A 27,415-nucleotide genomic window follows, 5' to 3' on the forward strand; every position below is an offset into this window, starting at 1 on the left:
CTTGCTGCAGGCGTGTAAAGGTGAGGGAGTGGCCACCTGCTCCACTTCAGCAGTGTGAGACCTGAAAGTGTCAGGCCTGGACTCTCCGACAGGAATAACAAACTCTGAAGCTTTTCTTCTCAGAGGAATTCAACCAGAATCAGGTAAGACAACAGATTAACAGATGTTTGTGTTTATTTCTAGCAAACTTCGGTTTAAGTGAGGTTATTACAGCTAATAGAGGCCCGCCTTAACAGAGGTTATAAACAGACAGACCAGCACTTAAAACGACCGCCTGACCTTAAAAGTGCAGATTTCGTGTTCTCGTGATCACAAACCAACGTGTGTTTTTCATCTCTAAAAGTTTTTAAAGTTTTGTTGGGAGCATGCAAACTGTGAAACTGGGTATTGTGAAGGTAATGAACTGGTATTAATGGCACACCGTGAAGCACAACCTGCCGTTTTCTCCCAGAGAGAGGAGTTTGTTCATTATCACAGCAAGTCTGTGCAGGTGGAGCTGCAGCGGCCGCATTCCTCTGCCTGCCTGGAGTCATGGCGGTGCAGCATGCAGACCCTCAGCAGCCTCTCTGTCTGAATACCTGCCTGTGTTGACAGGACAGGACACTTCCTTATGTCTCCTGCACTGTTACATTTCATGGCCTGTCTTTATAAAATAAGGATAGCCCTTTTCACACTCCTTTATTCAGAGATGTGTCAACAATGCTCAGATTTGCTGATATTACAGTTGTACAAGTGTCAGATTTCTGTCTCATCCCTTTTTCAGATGCCTACCAAGAGAAAATGCAGTCTGGTAAAAAAAAAAGAAAAAAGCCTGATAGGATTTCTGAGAGGTTGATGCTGACAGTTTTCCTACAGTGTTTAATGTGTTAACCACAAACAGCGTCTGACGACACTGGTGGATGGTATGGACATGCATACAGTGAGCAGAGCATGTCCTGACAGATTCTGCTGAAGACAGTGTGTCTTCTTTTGCACCACTGTGCAGTTTACTCAGACAGCACAGAGACAGAGGCAGTTAAAGCTTGTACCTGTGTAGGAACTGTAGCCTGACTGATACTGGATTTGTGAAGCCAGTATTGATATTTGGTCATTTAAAAGTCCACTGTTTAAGATTTATGGGGATTTGTCGAGATGATATGGCAGAAATTGAATATAATATTCATAAGTATGTTTTTATTAGTTTATACTCACCGGAGAATAGGAATTAAATCCTACACACTGGTCTGTTAAACTATTAGTTGACTGTGAATATATCAATTTTTCAATCTACAGACAATATTTTCCTATTTTATTAATTGATAAAAATTCCATCTAAAACAACATGTTACTGGCTTAGATAATCATGTATGTTAGACTGTAAAGTGCAGGTAATAATTGAATTATACTTCCTTTTTTTGGGCATAAGCATCATATATCAGCTGCCCTGCTCTATAAATATCATCTCCAGCTATAGAAAAACCCTTATATGCCGACTATTACAAGATAGTTGTGCAGAAAATACATGTAAAGTTCTGTCATGGTTCTGCTGGATACAGAGTTGTACATGAATCAAATTGCCATTATTTAAAAGGTTGTAGAACTGTAGAAGAAGAAGCCAAATCATGTGTGTGTGTGTGTGGGGGGGGGGGGGGGAACAAAAAACAGCCTATTATAGTGTGGTCAACATTTTTTACTCACTTCCCCAGCTGTGCACGTTGAGAATTTTTTCTCTAAGACGTGCTGTATTGCAAAATGACTCCAGCCTTTCCGTATCGCCTCGTCTGTCTCTCAAGTGCAGCCTTGTTGAAGTTTGTCTCGGCCAGCTGCTGAGGAATTTCATTCTCATTTGTCACAATCTGTCACCCTGAATCAGTCCCTGTCATTCACCTCCTGACGTCCCTCCAGCAGATACTGAACGTTTCTAACAGCAGCTCAGTGATGTGCAGAAATAACTCTTAATCCAGACAAATGTTTGGGTGCTGAAAACTCCTGTTTGTTGTCCCGCTGCAGCGTTTGTTGTGGCTGTGTGTTGAAAGAGTTCGTTCACTCCACCTTGGTCTCAGTTTGTGATAAAAATCTCCCTCGGGAACAGTTGTTACCATAACAACTCAAGTGCTGGCATGACAGCATGTGAAATAGCCGACAACACTCTGAGCTTCAAAAGTGTCGCTTTTGTTCGCTTAAAAAACTAGAGAGATGTTAAAAACAACTAGAAGAAAAGACTTCGTGGCTGTCACTGATTTGAATTGGGATTTTTTTTTTCATTGTACGGTTTAGTGCCTAGTGTTTGTTTACTCTTCGAGAGCTCTCCATCTGTCGGACAGGACTGCTCTGTTTACAGAGAAATAACTAGATATTAGTCCCTTGAAATTATAAGGCAGCAGTGGAAAAAACTGTCAGCAGTACTTTTCTTATTTTGCCCAGTGAATGTGTGCATTTTGAGAGATAGTATTTTATGTCATGGTCAGTGTAGACATAAAAAAATGTTAATTCCATTAAAAGAGAGACTTGATGTTTACCAAAATTGCGTGGCAAAATATGTCAAAATATGTCAAACAGACTCATCCAAGTTTAAATGTGGCTTGAAGACAGGAATCAAAGGTATTGAGCAGGTATTCAAAGATGGACTGCAACTCATGATTATTTCCATAAATCATTTAATGCATTGTGGGTAATGGTTTGGTCTACACTGTGTTAGAAAATCGTGAAAGCGTCCATCACAGTTCCAAAGAGACATCTTCAAATTGATTGTTTTGTCTGATATTTACAATCACATAAAGAAAAGAAACACATTCCTGAAGTCCAAGGTAACATCTCCAAATTGCTTTACAAAAAAAAAAACAGCAACTCCTCACTGTAAAGAACATGTAACTAAGAAATGCTTGGAATTTTTGCTTGAAAACTTACTTAAACGATTGACCAACAAAATAATTGCCAATTCATTGGTATTGACTTATCAACTAAGTGTTTAACCTCCAATCTGATGTTGATTTTAGTTATTGACAGTTTATGGATATATACTCAGTGCTGACACATTATGACACATTATGACACATTATGACACATTATGGTTAGTATGAACCCTTTTCCCAGTACATGTTTGAACATGTCAATGCAGGAAATTGGAGTAATTGGTGGTGTAATTAATAACTAGTGATGGCTGTATTCCAGAGCTTCCGGTCGAATCCTCCCACTCCCCTGAGCTGATTTGAAGATAGAAATGAAGTGTAACAAGCTGTGAATTTAGTCTCATATCAGGCCACTGTAGGTAATTTACGTGAGGCGACTCCAGGTCTTGGTGTCGTGCATGCTGGTCCACTGGAGAGGCTTCCTGGGAAACTTAAAGGATCAGTGCCACTGTTCAGTAAGGGATAATGTAGAGTGTTCTGGGTTTATTTTACCACAATGACCAACTCACTGAATAGTGTCCCACTTATTACACAATGCTACTTATCAGGGCTCAACAATAAGGATTGCCTGGCAAGTGAGCCATCTCGCTTCCTTCTCATCTCTGTTGACAATTACACATATGCAGTGCCAATCAGTCGACAAACGACAAAATGGTGGTGGGTTGAAGTTTGTTAGCTAAGGGACGAGCGCACGTTTCAATTTTTCTGGAGCCAAAAGTTAGTTGGGTGGCATCAGAGGATGTCGGCGAAACTCCAACTGTGTATTGTGGAGTTTGTTGCAAGTTTAAGAGCAAGGTGGATAAAACAGGGTCGTTTTTCAACGATACATCAAGCTTGTCAAGCAAATATTGATTTTAAAGTGATTTTATTGATTTAAGAGTTATGTTATTACTTTTACTAAGTGCACAGGGCTCAACAAGAAGGGTTGCCCGCTTACATGGGGCAAATAAAATGCCATGTCAGGCAAGTAAATCTGGCAGTTTTTTTTTACCTGACCAGGTAAATGTTAATCAGTGAATCAAACTCTGAAATATCCTGCTTTTCTTCATTTATTATCATGTTAAACTGAATATTTTTCAGTTTTAGACTGACAAAACAAGACATTTAAAAGCATCACCTTGGACTTAAAACTGAGATGGACATTTTTCTCTGTTTTCTGACATTTTATAGATAATGTAGTCCTAGATTAAATATGACAATTAACTTTAGTCTTTGATAACCGCTAATATGAAAAAAAATTTAAACAGATGCTGGTGAAAATTTATTTCAGGTCAGATTTCTGACCCACTTGCCTGACTGGGCAAGTTAAAAAAAACCATTAACACTGAACCCTGGTCTATGATCAGAGCTGTGTCCATGTCAACGGTCTGTGGAAATAACAGACCTCAGAATGCCACAACTGACCAATCAGAATCAAGTATTCAAGAAAGCGGTGTAATAATGTTTATGTAATCACCTGTGCTTTTCCTGCTATTAGAAGCCAAAACGTTTGCTTTGAAAAAGGTCACTTGAGTTATGTAACCCTATTTAGACCAGGCCCAGTCTTCTGTATCTATACTCCACTGTTTTATCTTTTAGTGTTTGAGTGTTAAAAGACTAAAATCATGCCTCACACACTTGTTACCCGACAGAGACTAGAGGACACAGAGCGAATATGTCCAGAGCGTCACTACAACCCCTGTTATTTGTGGTGTCATTCATCAGTCACAGTTCTTCTTTAGTTTTTTCAACAGTGTTTTCTCTGTTTTCATTTGACATATTTTTCCTTAAACCCATTTACTGTCTATCAGACACCCATTCTTGAGAATTGGGACAAATCATGTCCACTAAAAAAAACCCCAAAAAATTATTAAGAACAACTCTCTAATCCTATTTTTTGTGAAATTGTATTCTCTAAGGATTTATATACATGAAATGTATGTAATCTATGAATTGGTTTGGTTTTCTTTATTTTTTTTAATCTCTAAACTTGCTTGTCTCAGACAAGAAATTTATAAATTAACAAAAAGCCCTCAAATTCTAAAACTAACGCCTACTGATAACAGGTAAAAAAAAAAAAAAAACTTCTACTGTATCTATCTTTGCTTTGAAATATATTTTTTATGAAAATGTTGGCCCTTCAAAGTTGTGTCCCAAATTTCCACCAACTCCATCAGATTCTTACAAAAAACATGATTTAATGAGGCATAAAAAGGTTAATCTATACTCTAAGGACCTGATAAACTTTCTAATTTTCGGAAAATTCATTAAATAATACTGCAATCAGATTTGTCTCAGCTATAACATGTGAACTCTGTGGCCTTTCTAAATCAAAGCTAAATAAGAATTATGGTTTAAAAAATGTGTGTTTTGATTAGCATTAAGACAACTGTCAGCAACTTTAAAAAAATAAAATGGCTGCTCACTCCGTAAGGTGATTTTCCATCTGACATAGTCTACATTTAATACAAAAATTAACTGTAGAAGGTTGTTCTATTGCAGATTTTTATAGCCAAGAGTTTGATTTTTAAAAATATATTTTCACAGCATAACTGAGGAGTAAAAATACAAACTCCCTCAAAAACCAATTCTCAAGAATGAGTGCTATATATATAATGAGTCATCTGTTGACAACCTCCCATTCATCTTTCTCTGTCATTCCTCCTTTCTCTTAGAGACATGCAACATGTTTGTAATGTCTGTAGCAATCAGTTATGTCTGTAGCAATCAGTAATGTATATATGTCACTTGGTTTACTCATCATTTCTTCCACATGACCTAAGGAATGTATTTGTGTATCCACAGCTCCACACACTACAGTCCAGGATGTTTTTTGTTCTTAGAAGTACTCTTAAACTCCCCTCTCTGCCTCCTCCTCGATCTCCTCTTGTCAGGCCTCCCACACCCAGGTGATGGTGCAACATGCCGACCACGCTGCGCACTCATCTTCCCTCTCTTTCCCTTTCCCTCTTTCTCACTACGCTATACACACACACGCACACACTTACACATGAACACACCCACACGGCCCTGCTGGGGAATTCATGGCCTCAGGCTAACAAAACACAACCCCGTCCAACAGCGGCGTAAAGCCCTGAGTGAAGTTACCACAGCTCTGCTCCCTCGCAGCAGACTCGCAGCATGGAGCTCCATTTATGAGAAAACACGTCTGACAGCCAAAAGGCACTTTTCTGACGGACGCTGTTGAGAGGTGGGTAACAGGCAGAATCTCTATCTTGCAGCCAGGTGTGTTGCCAAGGTTGTTTTTAAGTATTTAGCTCACTCTTGCTCTGTTTGCTGAGTCAACGTGGCCTCAGACTTTTGACTGACAGGCAGAATATTAATGTGAGGAGTGGAGATCAACTTATGCTTGGGTTCATAAGGTGGGAGCACCTCTGGATGTATTTTGCTGATTTTTTTTTTTGCTTGATGCATCAGTGGGTTGCTGCCCTTCTCAGTGTCAGATGTAACCTGAAAGTTCATTCAGAGTGTGTGCAGATTTTCAGCTTTTTCACCCGGTGAAAAGATTTCTGTTCGGCTGTTTCCAGTTGTGTATTTGTGGCTGTGGTTGTGGCTGCGCGCACAAGTTTTTACGACCTCCGGTAACCGTCACTGTGTTTGTTTAAAGCGAAGTGGTTGAGGCAGAATCTCCCGTTACTGGAATGTTTCTCTTGTGAGGAATAGTTTTGGGAAATACGTTTGCTTTCTGAGAGCTGGATAAGAAGATTGATACCACCGTAATGTCTGTACAGTAAATATAAAGCCCGAGCCAGGAGACGTTAGCTTAGCTTAGCACAAAGAATAGAAACAGGGGAAATCAGCTAGCCTGGCTCTGTTCAAAGGTAACAAAATACACTTATCTGCACCTCTAGAACTCACTAATTAACATGTCATATTTTGTTTGTTTAATCCATGTAAAAATTAAATTACACAAAAAAAACATAGTGATTTTCAGGGGGTATGTGAGAGACAATATCTTGGCCGGGAGCAGTGACTTCCTGGAGTCTGTCGCAATCTCATCGTAACGAGACTCAAGGAAGTTGCTAAGGTCAGCCAAAAAATAAACTTACCATGAGCCTATGTCGGTTTACTGGATGGCTACAACTGGCAATGAGCCGATAATGGCAAATGCAACAAGAAGAGAGACATACAGGCACATGCAATATATAACCAAAATTAGCTTAGCTTAGAACAAATACTGGAGATAGCTAACCTGGCCTCTGTCCTAAGGCAACAGGTAAGGTAGCTTCCTAGCTAACTAGCTGCATCTTGTTTGTTTAACTCTAATACAAGCTCACAGCAACTCCACAAAGTCAGTACACTTGGCCAAGAAATACAAACCACTAATTGGTATTTTTAAACTTTTTGTCCAGATTAAACAAACAAGATGTTCTGTGTTAATAAGTGAGCATTGAAGGTCCTGTTACATGGCAGATTCTGGTACATTTGTACAGGGCGAGACCTGCAGAGCGCCATGTTTCATGTCTTCATGTTAAGCAAATCTAACCATCTCTTGGCTCTAGATGAATATTGGACAGACAAATCTGAGAGTGGCACCATGTTTAGAGTGGAGTGGTGACATACACAAGTGCTTTCTGAGAGTTAGTTGATAGCATTTAAATGTGTGTATGCTAAATATAAAACTGGAACCAAGAGACAGATAGCCTAGCGTAGCACAAAGGCTGGAAACAGGTGGAAACAGCGAGCATGGCTCTGTTTAAAGGAAACAAAATGTGCTTATCAGTGCCTCTAAAACTCAACAATTAACTCACTCATTTTGTGTTGTTTAATCCATACAAAAACTGAAGTGTGATTTTACTGTGTTTAGGTGCACTACTGTTTCATGGCCAGGAGCAGTGACTTCCTGGAGTATCTGTGGCCATCTTATAGTGATGCCAGCACCCCAGGAAGTTACTGCGGACAGACCAAAAATAAAATTAAACTAAATAATTTTTGCATTTTTGCTGGTCACACAGGCACCCAGTCAGTCAGTCACCCAGTAAGTTGCACAGCAGTATCTAACAAAAGATTAGCTTAGCTTAGCACAAAGACTGGAAGCAAGGGGAACAGCTAGCTGGCTCCGTCCTAATGCCACCTACTAGTACCTCCAAATCTGATTAGCTAACAAGCTATATTTTGTGTGTTCAATCCATAATAAAACCTCACCTCATGGTGACTCTAAGAAGTCACTGCACTTGGCCAAGTAATAGTCAGGTACTACAAATTATCTACCAGCACTTTAAAGGTGCTTCATGTCTTTTTCATGTCTTTTCATGTCTTTATGCTAAGCTAAGCTAACCATCTCCTGGCTCTAGGGTAATATTGAACAGACAAATACAAGAATGTCACCATGTTTGTTTAAACAGCAGAATCTCCTGTTGCTGGGATGTATTTCCTATGAGATGTCATAATAGTTTGACATTTTGGAAAATACATGTATTTTCTTTCTGAGAGTTAAATGAGAAGATTGATACCACTCTTATATGTCTGTTTGCTAAATATAAAGCTGGAGCCAGGAGACTGTTAGCTTAGCATAGCACAAGGACTAGAAACAGGGGGAAGCAGTTAGCCCAGCTCTGTCCTAAGATAACAAAATCCATCTAGCACCTCTAAAGCTTACTAGCGAAGATGTATCTTGCTTGTTTAATCCATACTAAAACCAAAGTGGCTTTGTTGCTCAGTTTGTAGAGCCTGTGGCCCTTAGCTCCATATCGTCCCCTCTCTCTCCCCTTTCCTGTCTACCTTTGGCTGTCCTGTCATAATAAAGGCAAGAAAAGCCCTCTAAAAATTACTTAAAACAAAACAAAACAAAACAAAACAAAACAAAAAAACAACCTCATGGTGACTCCAAGAAGTCACTGTACTCGGCCAAGAAATAGTCTGGTATATAATCCACCATAAGACCAGAAATTGTTACCTTTTCACTTTATTTTTTCCAGATTAAGCAAACACAACATATCACGTTCATTAGAGAACTTTAACAGTGCTGGTTGGCAGATTTTGTTAGCTTTGTATGGAGCCAAGCTAGATGTTTCCCCATGTTTTAGGTCTTTTGTGCGAAGCTAAGCTAACCAAACTTTTCGAAATGGCTATGCCTTTTGGGAAAGAGGAAGAGTATTTTTCCAAAATATCAAATTGTTTTAAGAAGGACAGAGGAGCTGCAGATTCTTACATGTAGGATGAATAAACCCGAGTTGCTTAACAGCTCAGAGGCTAAGAAGTTACTACATGGGTCGGTTAGTCATCACTCTGTTTTTTGTTTGGTTTGGTTTCAGAAAGACTTAAGGTTGGTGTTTGGGTTTACAACATTTTGTTGATGTTGTTTATTGTCAGCCTGTAAACAGATTCCACACTACGTTTTCACCAGTTATGTAATGAAACTTAAGTTATATTTCCATTAAGGGAGAAGATGGAATTTCCTCATTGTTCTAGATGATACAAGTCATGAATCACACAGGCCCTCACTTGAAAACACGGTTAGGAAGGAATGTAATCAGCGGATCTGAGAGTCAAATGATGTGAGTCATAAACACCACATGGCACAAGATCACAGCATCAATGTGAAGCATAGCATGACTGCAATACTATGATGAAGAAAGTTACAGGACAGTGTGTACTCTGGCATTGAGACACAGTAATGCCACTACAAACTGTCAGTTAGATTTTTCCATTTCCCGAATCCTGATCTTTAAAACTAGCGCTTAATTAAATAAAACAGGCCGCCCTCTTCTTTTTTTGTTGCACCCCTGACACTTTACTACTCAACTAAAATCTTAATTAACGTCTTTTTCCTCTGTCTGGTGAAAGGATGATGTGGATATGATGCCGACCCAGCCGTGACCATGTATGAGGTGATGTCCGGTGACACCTTGTCCTGGAAGGTGCCCAGTCCAAAACAAAGTACCTCAGAGTCCAGCCCCGAATCGCACTTCACAGGTGATGGAGGGCCCGTCAAGATCCTCAAAGTGTGCTTCTGCACCAACAACAACCTGGGCAAGAACTTCAAGCTGGTCAAATGTGACAGCTCCTGGCAAATCAAGGTGAGAGTAATATAAAAAAATCTGATGTGTCAGAAGACTCTGATAATGATGGAAATGATTTGAGATAGTGTAATTGCAGATTTGAAGACGACCTGTCAAGTTTGAAGGAGGTGTTTTGTATTAAGGCCAGAAATCTGTTGTATTTGGCCTCTTTAACATGGAGGAGGGATAATAAATCCTTTATCAGTGCACAAATAATCTTTTTCTGTCTCCCAATGTACCGCAACAGGCAAAAGTTTAAAACCTCAGATGCTAAAGAAGAAGCAAATATAATCTACAAAGTTCAATAAACGATAGTGTGACTAAAAGTTTGCTAACTGGGTCTCCTTCAGGCCATCATTCGTTCAATTCTGGTCAGCGGTCGACTGGGGCCGAACATTGAACACGTGGGATGCTACGGCCTCCTGCTGAAGCACCTGAAGTCAGAAGAACTTCACTGGCTGCATCCGGATCTGACTGTCGGGGAGGTGGAGCAGCGCTACGAGAGCCATCATGTGGAAGCTGAGTGGAGGTACAGATCGATTACTCTGACGTTTGTGTCTGTATCTGATTTCATCTTGTAGGGTGAGTGTTTGAATTTTATCTGCTGAGAGACCTGTGCAGTGTTTGACATTAAAGGGATAATTTGGATTATTTGAAGCGGGTATGTTTTAATGCAGACCCTGTACGCTGCAGGGCTTTGTGCTTCTCCAAACTGGAGGCATGTTGACCACCATCTACTGTAGATAATACACTGACTGTGGATAAACACCTCATACAACCCCACTTCAAAAAAGTCAAACTATCCTTTCAATGTATTTAATAATCTTATATGCTGTACCTGTTCTCTGTTTGACTGCAGGTATGACCTTCGGATTAGATACGTTCCTGTCAATTTCCTGGAAAAATTAAAAGATGACAGATCTACGTTTCTGTATTTTTACCAGCAGGTAACAAACTTCATTTCATTTAATTTCTAACTTTTTTTTACTGTTGTTGAATTGCTTTCTTGTTTTCATATTTTTGCCTATGGATGTTCAGCAATATAATCTGTTGTTTTCATACCGTGTAAGACATTAATATTAGATTATTATACAGCATTGTAATGACTTTTACATTGAATAGTTATGTGTTTACAAGGTTTGGAGGAACTCTTTTGTTTCCAACATGCAATAATGCACAACTGTACCATACAGGGCCACAAAATATATTCTGCTGGACTGCTAGAAACAGTTTCTCTCTGCGTTCTTATAGGGTTTTTTGTTGTTCTGACCTTGAATTTGTCTGTCGATCTTTTCTGTATCAGTTCTCATCACTTATAGTAGCTCAGTAGTACACAGGCAAGCAGTCTGTAATTTAGTATTTAGCAGTATGTGAAGTCTGTTTTTTTTGGCCAGCCAAAATAAAAGTGGCCTGTGATGGGATGTGGGAAAATAAAAATAAACCTATATGAATTTGACAAATGATTTTTGTTGGACCAGTGTAATAGTCCAGTATGCCTGATATCTGTTTTTCATTTTATGACAGGTGCGTAGTGACTACATGCAGTATCACGCCAGTAAGGTCAGTGATGGGATGGCGCTGCAGCTCGGCTGTTTGGAGATCAGGTGAGTCACTGCATTCCTCTCATTCTTCTGTTCTCGCTGGTCAAACTTTAAACTTCGGTTGTTTCGGTGAGTGCAGAAATAAGGGCTTTTTATTGTACAGAATATGTTAGTTGCTGAAATGTCTACTTCTTACTCTTTTTACAGGAGGTTCTATAAAGACATGAATGCAAAAGGTCTCGAGAAGAAGTCCAACTTTGAGCTGCTAGAGTAAGTTTTATTATCTCTGTATTACCTCTGTACGGGTTAATTGTGAGCCATGAGTTAATCGAAACCTTTTAAAAGCACCGAAGGACAGTGTTGTAGCAGCTCAGTACCATCTTCTTTAATAAAGGTTGATGACATTTGGAATAAATGATGTTTTTAATCTGGCATGGCCTCTGAATTTTGTTTTACAAATGAAGAAAAGAAGTGGGCCTGGACCTTTTCTTTCCTCGACAGCTGATTAACAGCATGAAGGTAAACTATGCAATTTCTATTCATTTTCCTTATTTACCAATCAGACCTTTACCAATAACACTGTTTGTGATTCAGTCAAAGCAGCTACGGAAGTTGATCCAGCAAACATTTCAACAGTACGCGACACTCAAGGAAGACGACTGCATGGTCAAGTTTTTTGAGACCCTCAGAGAATTCATCAATTATGATGAAGAGGTTTTCAACTGTGAACTCGTGGTGAGCAGCAAGAACTCTTCCCTAAAGTCTGCCTGTGTTCGCATTAAAATCACAATCACTCATCCACACTCCATTTGTCAACAGCAAGGTTGGAGTCTGTCAGTGGAGCTGGTCATCGGTGGGAGGGGAATCCGCCAACGCACGCAGAAGGATTCAGCGGTAAGCATGGGCACCTAGTTACAGTTCAAACTGGGTGTGCAAGATTAGTATGGCAGAAAAATCCTCCTTTTCCTGCAATATAGAGCCTTCAAACATGACTAAACAGCTGCTGCTTGACAATAAAACTCACTTTACATTGCAGTGTTTTTCTTTGCTTTCTGTACTTTCAGCAGTGGGTGACATAAACACACACAAAGGGCAACTACGTACTGTTGCTGAAAACAACACAATTAGCTGATAACTTACCCTGGTTACCCACCATCGGCAATCAATACACACATTATTAAACCATTAATCAAACTAACAACTAACATCAGTCAACGTCAGACAACCTTATCCCACTGAAGTGATTACCTTGCGCTTCTGCAGTGGTGACAAAACATTAAAAATATACTTATTAGCAGTTTGAATTAAACAAAAGCTAGCTAAGATTTCCAGGGAAAATGTTAATCCAAACTCCCAAACTTCCAAGTGCCTCACTAAAGTAAGTTCTGGTTGGTGGATCAGATACACGCTGAAATAAACACAGAAGTTACTACGCAGATTTAGGTGTAAACTGACCTTTGCTTTTGACTTTTCATCATATTTATTCATATAGTACATTATTTTGTTATATATATCACATAACTATACTAATTCCATGATTTTCAACATTTTGGAAATATGGTTATTCCCTGTCTAGTTGAGAGTTAGATGAGAAGATTGATACCACTCTGATGTTAGCTGTTAGCTTAGCTGGCTCTGTCCAAAGGAAACAAAATCCACTTGACAGATCCTGTGTAAGTCCCGCCCCTTTTTGCTCTGTGGTCCAATAACAGTTGAGCAAGCTTGGTACCTGGCAGAACTTTGGTCAACTTTCTCCTTTCCTGTCTCCTGTACTTAGATATGGTGCGTCCAACGGCTTGTCTTAGTTGAGAAAAATACTTTTTTGAAGATGACCTGTGAAAGTGGCATATATGTAGTTACATCTAAAATTAGCTAATATAGGCTAACAGTGCTGGTAGGCAGATTTTGTAACATTTCTCCCCTGATTTCAGTTTTTATGCTAAGCTACAGAGATGAGAGTAGTATAAATCTTATTATCTAACTCTGCAAGAAAACAAATATACATATTTCTCAAAATATCAAACTCTTTAAAGTAATCATAAAGAAATTCCTGCTGGATTTTTCAAGTCTAGACATATTTTGCAAAGAAACTGGTTCAAGTCTCTTGCCATCAGTGGATGCTGCATCATTATGTCTGACACAGCTTGTCAGATGTAATCAGTCCCATCATGACTGAACTGAACGTGTTCCTCTTTTCTGTGCCTCAGCCCGTTTTTCTGGCTGACTTCAAACAGATCAAGAAAATACAATGCTTATCTCAGAGCGACGGCAAGGCTCTCATGAACCTCGACATAGAGGGGGCCAGACAAGTAAGTACCACAGCAACACTGCTATCTACTTAATATTACTGTGTGCATAATCAGAATAACTGAAATTAATAAGTACACATACTACAGAGAGTTTTTTCACAGGAAATTTGACCTCGTACATGTGCTTACATTGTCATGTCTTTTCTGATAGCGCCTATCGATCAATGTGGCCACAGTCCCTATGGCAGAGAACATGATGGACCTTATTGATGGGTACTGCCGCCTGGAAAACAACACAGATGATACCGTTATCTATCGACCAAATAAAGGTGTGTACGACTCAGCTCCTTCCTCTTTTTCTTTCTCAACATCGGTGTGGTTTCAGGTCACACTAATATGTTCTTAGGGATGGAGCACAGTAGGATGCCTTATGATCTATATGTAAATATGTGTTATTTAAACTCCATTTGAATTAATTTGTGTCCTAGATGCTAATGCACGAACTGCCCTACCCGAGATTCCTACAAGGTGAGAGGATTTTGGCTTTTTTTACAACTTTGAATGATTTGTGACCTCTCTCAGCCTCAGTATAGCTGCTGAGTCCAAGCTGTACTCATCCCCGCTTAGGCTGTAATATGAAATGAAAAGTTAGAGTTATCGATGAGAAAGGAGGTTTTATTGAATCATTCTGTCGGCGCTCTGAGGAGCCATAATTTGAAAGTTTATGACCTGTGCTTTCTCTCATTCTGTCTTTTCTCTGGAGCAGCAGAGACAGCTCGATCAGACACAGCATGGGTGAGCTGACACTCTTCATAGTTCTACATAACCTCCATTTATAGTACAAAACACAGCATCTTCATTTCTTTCATTTTAAAAACAGACCTTTATGTCACTATGTTGCAAAATTGACCAAGAATTTTTTTTTTAAATTTCTTTCAGGGTCAGATATCTATTGTGAGATTCTTGATGAAAGGCCAAAATCAGGTTTGTATTCATGTCTTGTGCAGAATAATAACTGTGGGAACTCACTTTTGAACTTAACCTGAAATATCATCCCGTAGTTGTGAAGTACGGGATCGAACGAAGTGACATTGTTCTTGGCCGAATCCTTGGCGAGGGTTTTTTCGGGGAAGTCTACGATGGAGTTTACAAAAAAGATGTGAGTGTTTCCTCTTGGTTGGTTGAAGTGTATCGATACTAACAGCAAAAAGCAGCAGATTTAAAGATAATGAAAACTGCTAGTTGCAGCCTCCACTGCAAGAAAAATAGTGAAAATAACAACTTGTGACAAATTGTCTAAAGTCAAAGCTTGTTTTGACCAATCAACAATCCAAAACACCAAAAACGGTTCACTGTTACAAAAGACAAAGAAAAGCAGGAAGACTTCACGACTGAGATGCTGGAACCAGAAAATATTGAGCGCTTTTGCTTGAATCATTACTTAAACAATTAACTGAAAATCAAAGTAGCTGCTGACTAATTTCCTGTCGATCAACTGATCAATTAATTGACAGCTCTAAAGTATAGCAGCCTATGTTCACTTTACCAGAGCTGTACCGAATATTATTTATTTACATTCAAAACTTCTGTTGAGGTTTTTGAATTAAGCTTTGAATGTGTGTTGTCACATTAGTCTGTTAGTCGTTATCCTTGTTTTTCTTAGAACCAGAGCAGATTTTTTTTGTTATTGTGCCGTTAGTTTGCTGCTTGTCCTTGTGTGTGCCTCCCTTTGTGTGCATCAAGTGGGAGGGTAAATATTAAAACTTTTTGACTGCAGTGAAAAAGTTTTTGGAAGGCTACATGCTAACAAATATAAACAGAATATTTTGTTTGATAAAACGTGAATTTTTGAAATGATTACATGCATATTTTTCAAAATCTTTTGACTTTGGGACTTAACGGTGCTCTGGATTTATTCAAAATGTTTGGATTACACAAGTCAGATAAAATCCTACACGGCCACCACTGGGATCTAATTTTGCAAATAGCATAATACTAATATTAGTTTAGCCTAATCTCCATCTGCAACTGTTCAGAAATAGTCAATTTAAATGGAATGAATTGACTGAAAGCTTGTTGATTTAGAATTTGAATGTAAACATTACAAATGAAGCATAAAACTATTCAGTAAAGCCCTACTAAAGATAAGCTTGAGCGTGCTGTTTGCATAACTGCTCTTACTAACTTCCATTAAAATATTTATAGCATTACTGTCTCTTTTTCGTTTGTTGATTAAACAGAACGGCGAAAGGATCAACGTGGCAGTAAAGACGTGCAAAGACTGTTCACCTGATGTGATGGAGAAGTTCATGAGTGAAGCAGGTGATCAGGAAAAAAAAAATTGTAAATAGTAAAATAACTGTGATGGCAATAACTCTGACAGTAACACAGTGAACTTTGTGTGTTTACCAGTGATAATGAAGAACCTCGATCATCAGCACATCGTCAAACTGATTGGAATCATAGAGGAGGATCCTGTGTGGATCGTCATGGAGCTTTATCAGTACGGAGAGGTTTGTGCCAGCGTTTGTTTTTCAGTTTTAATGCAGTCACACTGTATCGCTGAACTGGTGTGTTTTTAGTTTGAGAGGACATTACTCTGCTCAGCGGGATTCACACAGCTACAGGACTACAGCTCACTGAAATCCTCCACACTTCAGGCATGAGTCATGTCTGATCATGTCACAGCTACTTTCACGCATCTCAGCGTGACTGACAGTGTTCCTGCCTCACTTAAATGTTGTTATTCTTGCAGCTTGGGAACTACCTGACTCAGAACCAGAGCAAGCTGACAAATATAACTCTGGTGCTGTTCAGCCTGCAGATCTGCAAAGCTCTCGTCTACCTCGAAGGGGTCAACATGGTGCACAGGTGAGAGGCTCCTATTATGACGAGCTTTCTTTCAAAGTAAACATTGGAAATCTTGCAAAGACGCTGAAACTAAGGATAGGTTTTTATTTTTGAACATATTAGCCAGGAGAAAACATGTACAGGCTTCTTTTTAAGTCTGTTGAAATATGTTGATGTTGTCTACATGCATGCTGCCTCTGGGTACACTTTGTGATTTGTTAAACTGGGCCATCACTAAGTCTGCAAAAACAACTTCATTTGTATATATTTGTGGCCATGCTGGATGAACTCCCCCCATATTTATGTAATCTCCTGATGCAGACCTCCAACACGCTTCAGCTTTGTTCCACCAGCTGACTTCTTTACCAGGTTCCAAGTTTTTGCACTGAGCTCAGGAGAAAATATCCTGCTTTGCTCCCCTGACTTGGAATAATCTGCAGAGCAAACTAAATTTTAATATTCCAGTCTCCTTGGAAAAAAATTGAAGCCATGTTGAAAGTCTGTGTAACTGAGAAATGCAACTGCCTAATGTGAGCCGAAAAAAACATTTGACAGTGTAATAAAACTTAATGACACCTTATGACAGGTTCAAAATGTAATCTCTTTACTTGAGGTCAAGGACAATATTCATGCCGCTCTTATAATGGTCTTATGACAGCCAGTGTCAAAAGCAACCACGTATGACAGTGTACAGTTGAGGACAAAATGATTAGCCCCCCTATGAAATTTAAAGTTTTTTTCAAAATTTTCCCAAGAATTTTCAACATAGCATTTCTAAACATACTATTTTTTTTTAGAAAGCATAAATTATTTCTATTTGCACACAGTAACAGAAAAAAGCCCATTTCAATCTCAAGGTATTTCCTGGTTTAATAAAGGTTAAATAAATTAAATAAATTATTAAATTGATCCCAGGTTTTCAAAAAGTTCACCACAAAACCACAGTAAACATGGCTGCCAGGTTCCCTGACATGTTAGGCTGAAAAACCAAGGCCTCATGTTAAAGAGTGTAACAAACTTTTTCTTTGGGAAGTTGTCACTTTGACAGCACGACTAAGTCACAGTGACCAGCTAACCCAATTTGATTTTGTATGAAGTGATAATGTTTGTACCGCACGTCTGTGCTGAAGCTGTTATAATGATGAGTAGGAATAACAAGTCTTTCATATAATAGATTAGGTCCTTTGTTACTGAGAGAAAATGCCCAACCTGTAATGTTCTGGGTTGATCTCGCAGAGTTACAGCGTGTTCCTGAAATGATTTCTTGTGATTTACTGAGTAGGGATGATTCACAGGGACAGTAAGTACAAAAGACAGTCCTGTCAATAGATGTAGCTGGAAAAACAAAAACAAAAAAACAAAGCCATAACAACATCTGAATGTAAAGTGGAGTCACATAAGGTAGTGACAGTAGCAAACTTTTATACTTAAACTTATAAATATTTATATGAAGACACAACATTACTGAAAGTTGAAGTGAAATGACAGAAAAATGTGTTGCACTTAAATGTTTCTGCAGAATGTTATCAACAAGTTTCAGGCAGCAAAGCAGCCACTCGTGGATTCAATCTCCCGTGAAGAAAAAACACAGACGAAGGAAATTAGTTTCTGCCTGTGTGGAAAATGCAAACATTCCTTTTCTATTATTTTCTGCAGCAGTTGTGGCAGCGCTGCAGTGATCGAGAGGCCAATTCAGGTTGATCAGTGAGGGCTTAAAGAGATTTAAAATACTCCTCTCTGCCAAACTCCGTCATGTTAACAGTTGAGTGACGATATCCACATCAGGTTACTCTACAGATAGAGTTCATCGTCTTTATCTGTACCCACATAAACCTTCCTGCGTGTCTTCCTCGTGTTTTGTCACAGAGACATTGCAGTCCGGAACGTGTTAGTCGCCAGTCCAGACTGTGTGAAGCTCGGAGACTTCGGTCTGTCGAGGTACATCGAGGATGAAGAATACTACAAAGGTAAGAGGAAGAGGATGATTTGGCTGTTGCACTCTGTTCCTATTTTCTTCAGTCACGTAACTGTCTAATTCCAATACATTTTCAGATTTTGTCAGATTAAATTGAACTAGATTATTCTTATTCTTTCAGTTACAGTGACCCTTAAAGGAATGAAAACAGAAGAGTTTTTTTTTTGTTTTTTTGGGTTGAATGAAAGCTTTATTATAATTTCACAAAACATCATGTCCTGACAGACATGAAACTTGAAACCATTTGTAATGGAAATATGAATAAAAAGTCTCCCTTTTGAAAATAAATTAAAAAAATAAGAAAGCCTTTCATCTTCAATTTGAAGGAAAAAAGAAGCCGGCCCTTTGGAAACAGTCATCTCTTTCTAGAAATAAATAAATCAAACTGTAGATAAGAGATAATGTACATGGCATGATAATCTGTGGTTTTTGTGCCATGCTTTAGGGTGAAACGGGTGTACTGCTGCAATGCTTGTGAAGAGGGGATGTGAAATAATATATATATGTTATATTTAATGTATATTCCTGTTCAAAATACCAGCGTCTCCCGTGTCTTTGCAGCGTCTGTTACTCGATTGCCGATCAAGTGGATGGCCCCAGAATCTATCAACTTCAGACGCTTCACCTCAGCCAGTGATGTCTGGATGTTTGGTGAGCTTGTGACAGTCTAACACACACTACAACAGCTCAATACAAAGACATAAAGGATGTTCATTTAGGGGCACAGGACAGGAAAGCACTCTCACACTCATTCACTCATGGTAAAAGGCAAGTGCATACTTAATCTTCAACCTAAACAACTAAACAAGCATAATTTAGAGTTTTCAAAGTACTTAATCAGGGGAAATGATGTGTTAGAACCCACTTTATATACATATTTGTATAGAGCATACACAAGGTGAATTATTTAATTCAATAATCAAGTTAGAGTATCATCTGTTATCACTCGTCTTTATTATTTAACCCAATCAGCACCATCTTGTGGTCCACCTCATAACCAAACTGATGGTTTTCTCCACTGGACTTACCCATATTCAAATAGTTCACAATAAACATTGTAGATCCAGCTCTTCATGTGTGTTTACTTTCTCAGTTGCCAGGCCCCCAAAATTGAACCGCTGGCTTATTTTAACTTTGGATGGTGGATGATTTGTTTAGACACGCTTAAGAGGCAAATGCAGACAAGGCATGACGTCCATAACGCTCCTTATTATTCATATGAAAATTGCAATAACACTGTTTTTTAATGCAGGAAATACAAGGTGGCAACTGAATATTTGGATTTCCTGCAAATTATTAATGTTTTGTTTTCAAGGCATAGAAAAAGTGAACTGCTATAAACAAGTTTGCAGTCTTACAGTTTTCCTTTTAAACCAACTAGTTTATGGACTCAGTTATATTTCATTTATGTTCTTGTTAAGTTTATTGTTATAAGTCTATGTATAATCAAGTGTAATTTACTTTGGTTTATTGTGGATTGGGTTTTGATTCAGCACAATACTGTTTGTTTAAAAAGCTTAAACATACTATGTGAAGAAATGTACACGTATTAATCACTTTGTATTGCTGTTCGCTTTATGTGAACTGACTGTAACTGACTTTCTTGGTTGCCTGCAACAGCCTGTGGACTGATTTCCGTGTAAAGGATTCAGGTTTTTCTAGGAAAGTCCAAAGGATGTGATGTTTATGTGTGCTGCTGAGTGCCTTGTCTCTCTCGCTCCACTACAACACCAGCAGTGTGCAACACTAGCTAATGTTAGCTTAGAAATGGAGTCACATGATGGGAGCACAAGCTACATGATGCTGCCTCCAGATCATTTAACAGCTACCTGTGACATTAGCAGCAAGGATTTTCTAAAAATTCCACGTAACGCCCTTAAAATAGGGAACAGGATGTTTGTGTGTGGTCCTCTGTCTTTGTTTATTAACAGCACCAGCACAGCTACACTGAGGCTGAAATGCTGCTCGTGTTTAGGTGTTGCCTCGCTGTGTTGCCTGAACTGTGTTCTTCCTAATGAACTGGTTTACAAACATGCTGTCATCGTCGATGCTCAAATATTCTCTTTTGTCTGTGTTTCTCTGTGTTAGCTGTATGTATGTGGGAGATAATGAGTTACGGGCAGCAGCCGTTCTTCTGGCTCGAGAACAGAGACGTGATCAACCAGCTGGAGCAGGGAATCAGGCTGCCCAAGCCAGACAACTGCCCTCCTGCCCTCTACTCGCTCATGACCCGCTGCTGGTCCTACGACCCCAGAGAGAGACCCAACTTCACCGAGCTGGTGGTCAAGATCAGGTATTTCTAATTATCATGACAGGCCTAGATGGGAGAACAGATATTAAAGACTTGCAGTGCACTGAACTCAGCCTGTCAACACCTCTTTTACTAAGACATGATATGATTTGTTGTCAACAATCTGTCAGTGATGTTCACAAGATGGAGAAGGAGCAGGAAGTGGAGAGAACGAGGGACAGAGCACGCTCCACCAAATTTTTTGACCCCAAGTTCAGCTTCAATGAGCCTCCTCCCAAGGTGTGAATCCCTTCAGCCTCTGTTTCATGTTACAACAAAATTATTCTAACTGAATGGTTGAACTAATAAACCTTTTCACTGTTGACTGTAGCCTTCCAGAATGAAACCAGGCCGGTTTGGGAACACGCTCAGCATTGGTCTTCACATTCAGGTAGAGTAGTGAACCCAGGTAACCCCTGCAGATGCCTGCTCTCTCTGAGATGACAGGCTTTACTTCAAAAAGATTTTTCTGTAAGTGATGTGTGTGTGTGTGTGTGTGTGTCTGTGCAGCTGAACGAGGCTTTGTGTGCCAGCTCTCCTGACCTGGCGAGCCCAAGTGAATATCAGTCTCCTGTCGACTCCATGAACACTCTGACGTTGCCGGTCAGGTCTCCTCGGCGTCGAAGCATGGGAGTAAGAAAGACTCAGTTTTCTTACATTTCAACTCGCATGTTCAGATACTGATGAACCTGCTCTACTAAAGCACTACATGTGTAGTCCAGTTCCATAAGAGCTGGGGTGTTGTTTAAAACATAAATAAAAACTAAATGTATGGATTTGCAAATAGCTGTCAGTAAACAGTAAATATTTGTAGATGTTGCATCTACAAATGCAAGTTAAGACTCCATGCAAAAGAAGTTAATATCCAGAAACACAGCAGACTTCTCTCAGCCAGAGCTCATCTGAGATGCAAAATAGAAAAGTGTGCTGTGGTGTGATGAGTCCACATTTCAGATTGTTTTCAGAATTCATGAAAGTTGTGAAGGGTTAAGGGGCAAAGGGTTTTTGCAAATTCAGTTTTTATTTATACTTTACACATTCCTTTTTTGGAATTGGGGTTATAAGTAAAAAATGAATGCACCAAGAGACATTCTGTGCCGTTAACCCACCATGTTTCTGTGATTCTAGGAGAGCGAGTTTCTCCGAGTGGAAGCAAACAGCAAAGAGGACGCCCAGCGCCTGTGGCAGAGGGAGAAGCAGCAGATGCAGGACACTCTCCGCCGGCAGAAGGAGCAGATGATGGAGGATAAAAAGTGGCTGGAGAAGGAGGAGAGACTCCTGGTGGGAAGCAGAGCATCATTAAGTTTTGTCAACCCCCTCTCTGTGTCTCTGTGTGCCCCCGCTCCCAAATTCAATGTGGCCCTGGAGGCTACGCTGAACGAGGCGTCGATAAACAGTATCAACCCACTCGTTCACTCACGACGCCCCGCTAGTCTTAAATTGAACATTCCCTTGATTACAGTTCCAAAGAGGGGGTCCATGTCCATTTTATATAAAATGAACCTGCCTGTTCTTTTGCAGGACCCCATGGGACCCGACGACGCTGCCAACCCAGTGGTAGGTGTCAGATTAAAGGAAGAATGAACCACAATTAAAACAAACGGCTTTTGGCGATCTAGCTCACATTAATGTTCACGTTTTCTTTGGCAACACATTCTTATTGCTTCCACTGGATAAGTGACTAAATGTCATCAGTATGAACATGAAGACGTTTGTGTAGTCTACATTTTATTTTGAGTGCAGCTGCTCAGACTTAGAAATAAGCTTTATAAAACTTCTGCATTCACAGGGAAGTAAGATTGATTATTTAAATTGGAAATCGACAAAAATGCAATTATGATTTTTGTCGTCAGTGTAAAAGAAAAACTATGTTAGACAACATATTTTTCTTTATAATTAGATATATACATATTTAAATATACATTTAAATAGTAAAATAGTGTAAAAAAAAAAAACTTCAGAAAGTAAATCAACCAGCTGCAAAGTCTTTTTGAGTTTACTCAACTAAGGCCTAATTTGTTGTGTCACCTCGGATTACTAAGTTCATGTAAGTGTAATCTCCAAATATGTGTTTGTTTGTTTTTAATGCAGGGCTGTTGATTTGTTTTCAATCTACAAGAACAAAGTCCGTCATATGTAATAATTTAAGTTTTCTGTACATGAGTAGCTCTCTTTAGCACTTTGATTGGACTTCTTAACTTAAGCTGACAAAATAAATGAACCCTTAGTTAAGAAAACTCAAACTGGCTGCTTTACTAACCAGTAGGTTTTCTCAACTTTTCTTTTTTACAGTATGTATTTTAGTTGTATATAAGTATAACTGGAACATCTTTAACCTTTGTATTTCTTTACAGTTTTAATAGGAGTTAGTTATATTTTAGAACAAGTTCAGTCTGAAATGAGTTTTTCTGCTGCTTTTTACAAGAATTACCTTTGGGCATTATTGTTGATAGTGTTTTGTGAGCTGTTGAATATTTTGACAGTGACAGTACAGACAGTCCTCATGAGACTCATCTTTTATTCTTTTTAGTCCCCTGAAGCGGACGCCGAGAATGGTAAGTGCTTAAAGGAAACCCACAAATCCACCTTTGATTCTGATTCATTCTGAATACTATTATTCTATTATTCCTCTCTCTCAGTCCTTCTGTCTCTCTTTCTGTCTCTCACATTGTTCGTCTCTCTGCCCTGCAGCGCCTCCAGAGAAGCCCCCACGGCTCACAGCACAGGTAATTATATCAGTTCATTTTGTATTGTAATATCTTTTTAGCCCACCGAAAAGACCATTTAATTATATCAGCTTTGATTTTTAGATAAAAAAGAATTTATAATGAACTCAGTCATCTCAAAAAAAGTAAAATTAGCGTTTAGATGAAAGGGTGCTGATGCCACCATTAATTTAAAATACTCTCCTGTGATCCTTTGTGTAAAGTAATGAGGATTTTCATTATTAAAAGACATTATTCCCTCTTCCTTAGCCTGCGCCCACAGCTGAGCTGGACCGCTCGGACGACAAAGTGTACCAGTACGTCATGAACTTGGTCAAAGTTGTTGTCCAACTCAAGAATGACATCACCGCGCTGCACCCAGAACAGTATATCACCATCGTCCAGGTACACTGAGACAAATCTGTTTTTCACTTCAAGTTTAAGGTGTATGAGTTGTAATTGAAGGCAAACCTCGTGAGTCATAAAGCTGATGAATTCTCTGCATTGATCTGTGCTCACAGTCCGTTGGGATGGCTTTACGAGATCTGATCCGCAGCGTGGATGACATACTGCCCACCCTACACGAGTCTGTCAGGACTGAGGTACTGTATATTGTCTGCAGCTTGTTTGCTGTGTTTTCTCATCTCTTTACTCCCTTTCTTTATTGATTTTTTTTTCCCCCTCCGGTCCTGTTGTTTGTCAGTGAAACAAAAAGTGACAGAACTCCTCTTCAAACAAAAAGAAAGCGGGAGGGACCATTTCATGTTTACTCTCCTCAAATATTTAATTAATAGTTAGGATGTACAGACATTTAAAATTTGTTACAGTTCATGCTTAATGCTAACAACACCAGCTAATATGCACACGGGGTCAACAAAATGTACATAAAGAACCATATGTGCTGTTCTCTGTACTCCGTAACAGTTGAGCAACGTTGATACCCAACAGAACCTCGGACAACTTTGTCCTTTTCTGTTTCCTGTACTTCGCCATGCTATGTGCTGTTGAAAAGAAAACCCAATTTCCAAACCCAGTGATGGTTTGATGTTGCTGGAGTACATATATACACATATAGATAGAGTCACATTTTAATTTTTGTTAATGTTGGCAAAAAGCTTGTTAACTAGCTAACTTACAATCGACGCGGATTAGCTAGCTAGTGGCTAACTTAAGATATGACTATACTATGTTGCTTTTACAGGACCCTCAGCAACATCTTCTTTTTCTTTAGCAATTTCAACCAAAATGTGTAAAAGCTTTACAAAGATAGTAACCCTGTCTATAAATTTAGATCACTCAGTATTTTACAGGTGTGTTTGTTAAAGCAATAAGCCCCAAGAAGCCATGGTTTATAAGAGGCTGTTGTTAGATCTAATGACACACTTACCTATTCTAAAATCACTGTAAACCACAGCCTCATGGGGTTTATTCCATATATATGACAAGGTTTCATAAAAGTAACACAGCAACAAAAAAATCTATAATTTATTTATAAAAAATAGTATTTTTGCCAGGCAATGTAGTTCTTGAGTAAAGTTTAAGCGATGCACTAACCACTGTCAGTTTTTCCCAGTGGCCACTCATGGTATCGCAGCGGAAAATTCCTCGCCGGCCCAAAAAGCATTTTCACCCTGAAGGCCACCATTATAAAAGAGATGTCTGTAAAACTGTAGATAGGACATCTCAAACCACAAAAAGGGTCAGCTTTGACTCTATTATGAATGTCTGATCCATGGAGTTTTTATATTTGCAAAACTTACCTTGAGCCAAAAAAAACAAAAAAAAAAAAAAAACCCTGTGCCCTGTCGAAGCCCTGCACAAAGGCTAACGAAACTGCAGAAACCATAAGCTTCCCCTTTCCTGTTTTTTAAAGTGGCATTTACACTGACATTTAGCCTGCTGTAGCAACCACACAGTCTGTGTGACTGTCCTGGCTTCGCTCCTTCACTTTTCCAGCTCCTCAGTTTCTCTCTAATTAATTTTATTGTCTTTCTGTTTTTATCTTCCTCCTCTAACCTCTCCATCTCTGTCCACCACTTATGCACGCTCAGCTCACCCAGTAAATCAAAATTCACAACTAAATCTCCCATCTTGACACAATTTGTTTGGAGCAGTAACACTCATGTAATGAGGCCACAGGTGTGTGTTTATAGAGTATTTTACAACAGTTTTGAATGCAGCTCAGTCGGTCCTATAATATATCAGATGTCTTGACAGTTTTAACTTGTCACAGAAGGAAAAGCACAGCTGTTACTAATACCATTAACGATGGCTCTGTTGCGTTCAAGTGTCTCAGCAATTCATGACAGTGAGTCAGCGTACACCATTCATTTCATTTCTTACGCCCGTGCTTTGCTGTGTTTGTTTACCGTCCCCGCAGATCGAGGGCACCCAGAAGCTGCTGAACAACGACATGGCGGAGCTGATCAGTAAAATGCGTCTGGCTCAGCAGAATGCCATCACTTCTCTGAAGGAGGAGTGTAAGAAACAGATGCTGGCTGCGGCACACACTCTGGCCATGGACAGCAAGAACATGCTGGACGCTGTGGACCAAGCCAGAGTCAGAGCCAACTTAGCCAAACCAGTGGACCCCTAGTGGACTGTAATCTCTCTTATTCAGTTTACACACCAAGCTTAAATCTGACTTTCTCACATCTCCCAGTCAGAAATAACATTTGCACACAGTTGTTTTATTTTTTTGTAATCATACTGCTTAAATTAAGGCTTTAAACACAACTCAGTGGATATGGACAACTCATAAAGAAGTGATGTGTATTCTCACCAAGCTAGTATGTAGCTATACTGAAACTGATTATGGTCCATTGGCATCATAATGAGGATGCCAACATTTCATACATTGACACGTTCTCATTTGTGATTGGTGAGTGACCTAATTATCTACTCAGAAACTAAATAATCTTTGTAAATATAAAATGTGTTTTATGACAAATACAACAGGTTTTACTGCACAGAAAAGGAAAAAAAAAAATAATGTAATGTTTTAAACCTGTCAATAGTAGGTTTGTCTGTCATTAAACTGTTCAGGCTTTTTATATATACAGCATTTCAAAGGTTTTTGTATCATGTCCATTGTCATCATTATAAAATATGAAATTCTAGCACAGAAATCAAGTGATATAAAAATAAATATCATGATGTATACTACCGTACGTTAATGCCTGTTCATTAAAACCTCTTTTGTTACTGTGGAGTGTTTGAATCTTAGGGGTGTCACAATTTAAAATTTAAATCAAATGTAGCTGTAAGCGGGATGTACGGGGTCCCACCACAAGTGCAAGTATTTGGATGCTTGTAAGAAATAAGCATCGACAAGACACAGTCCTGCTGAGCTTGTCACATTGTAGTAGGTGGAATATGCAACCAACCTGCCAATTTAGAATTTTCCTCTTGCAGTTTTTGCAGTACAAACACTTTTAATGGAGAAAAACAAAAAGAAGAAGAAGACGACTCCCTGAGAAAGAAAGAAAGAAAGAAAGAAAGTCGTCACACTTAAAACCACGCCTGTAACTGCCAGTAGTCCCTCCAAGGACGCTGATTTGATCTGCACCACTTTTTGGTGCAGATAACCTGAAGCCTGGCAAGATGGATTCTCGTGTGATCTTGGAAAACCAGCTGTAACTGTTGTATGTTGCAATTAACAACTCCTGTCAAGATGAAATGCCTCTTAAATGGGTAAAGTGCACAACAAAGGGATGCAGGAACAAATGCAGTATCATTTGTATTCTGTGATCTGTGAAACTGTATTTCAGATGGACTATTACAGGGATGACAACCTTTTGCTGCTCTCACATTACTCAATAAATGCTATACAGACAGAGTTTTTAAGGGTTTTCATGACAGTATTTATTACATAGTGTGATTCAAAAAATAATCATGGCTGCATGGCCATAAAAAA

At 39.1% G+C, this 27,415-nt stretch overlaps 1 protein-coding gene across 1 annotated transcript; it reads left to right on the top strand.

Annotated features, from left to right (window-relative positions):
* Positions 1-26,491, top strand: ptk2bb (protein tyrosine kinase 2 beta, b). The gene is made up of 31 exons (XM_084738245.1): positions 1-143; positions 9,675-9,907; positions 10,240-10,418; positions 10,749-10,836; positions 11,414-11,493; positions 11,638-11,700; positions 11,895-11,949; positions 12,025-12,165; positions 12,250-12,324; positions 13,638-13,739; positions 13,891-14,008; positions 14,168-14,207; positions 14,443-14,474; positions 14,619-14,663; positions 14,741-14,838; positions 15,920-16,001; positions 16,092-16,192; positions 16,435-16,550; positions 18,396-18,496; positions 19,066-19,155; positions 20,593-20,797; positions 20,926-21,034; positions 21,126-21,185; positions 21,305-21,427; positions 21,923-22,075; positions 22,316-22,351; positions 23,325-23,349; positions 23,486-23,520; positions 23,770-23,904; positions 24,021-24,101; positions 25,880-26,491. Exons 2-31 carry the CDS (start codon positions 9,710-9,712, stop codon positions 26,093-26,095), a joined length of 2,982 nt encoding a protein of 993 aa, XP_084594371.1. The 5' UTR covers positions 1-143; positions 9,675-9,709; the 3' UTR covers positions 26,096-26,491.
* Positions 26,492-27,415: the final 924 nt, after the last annotated feature.

Source organism: Lutjanus erythropterus, chromosome 15, assembly GCF_056507025.1.
Source record: "Lutjanus erythropterus isolate fLutEry1 chromosome 15, fLutEry1.hap2, whole genome shotgun sequence".
Taxonomy (NCBI): Eukaryota; Metazoa; Chordata; class Actinopteri; order Lutjaniformes; family Lutjanidae; genus Lutjanus; species Lutjanus erythropterus.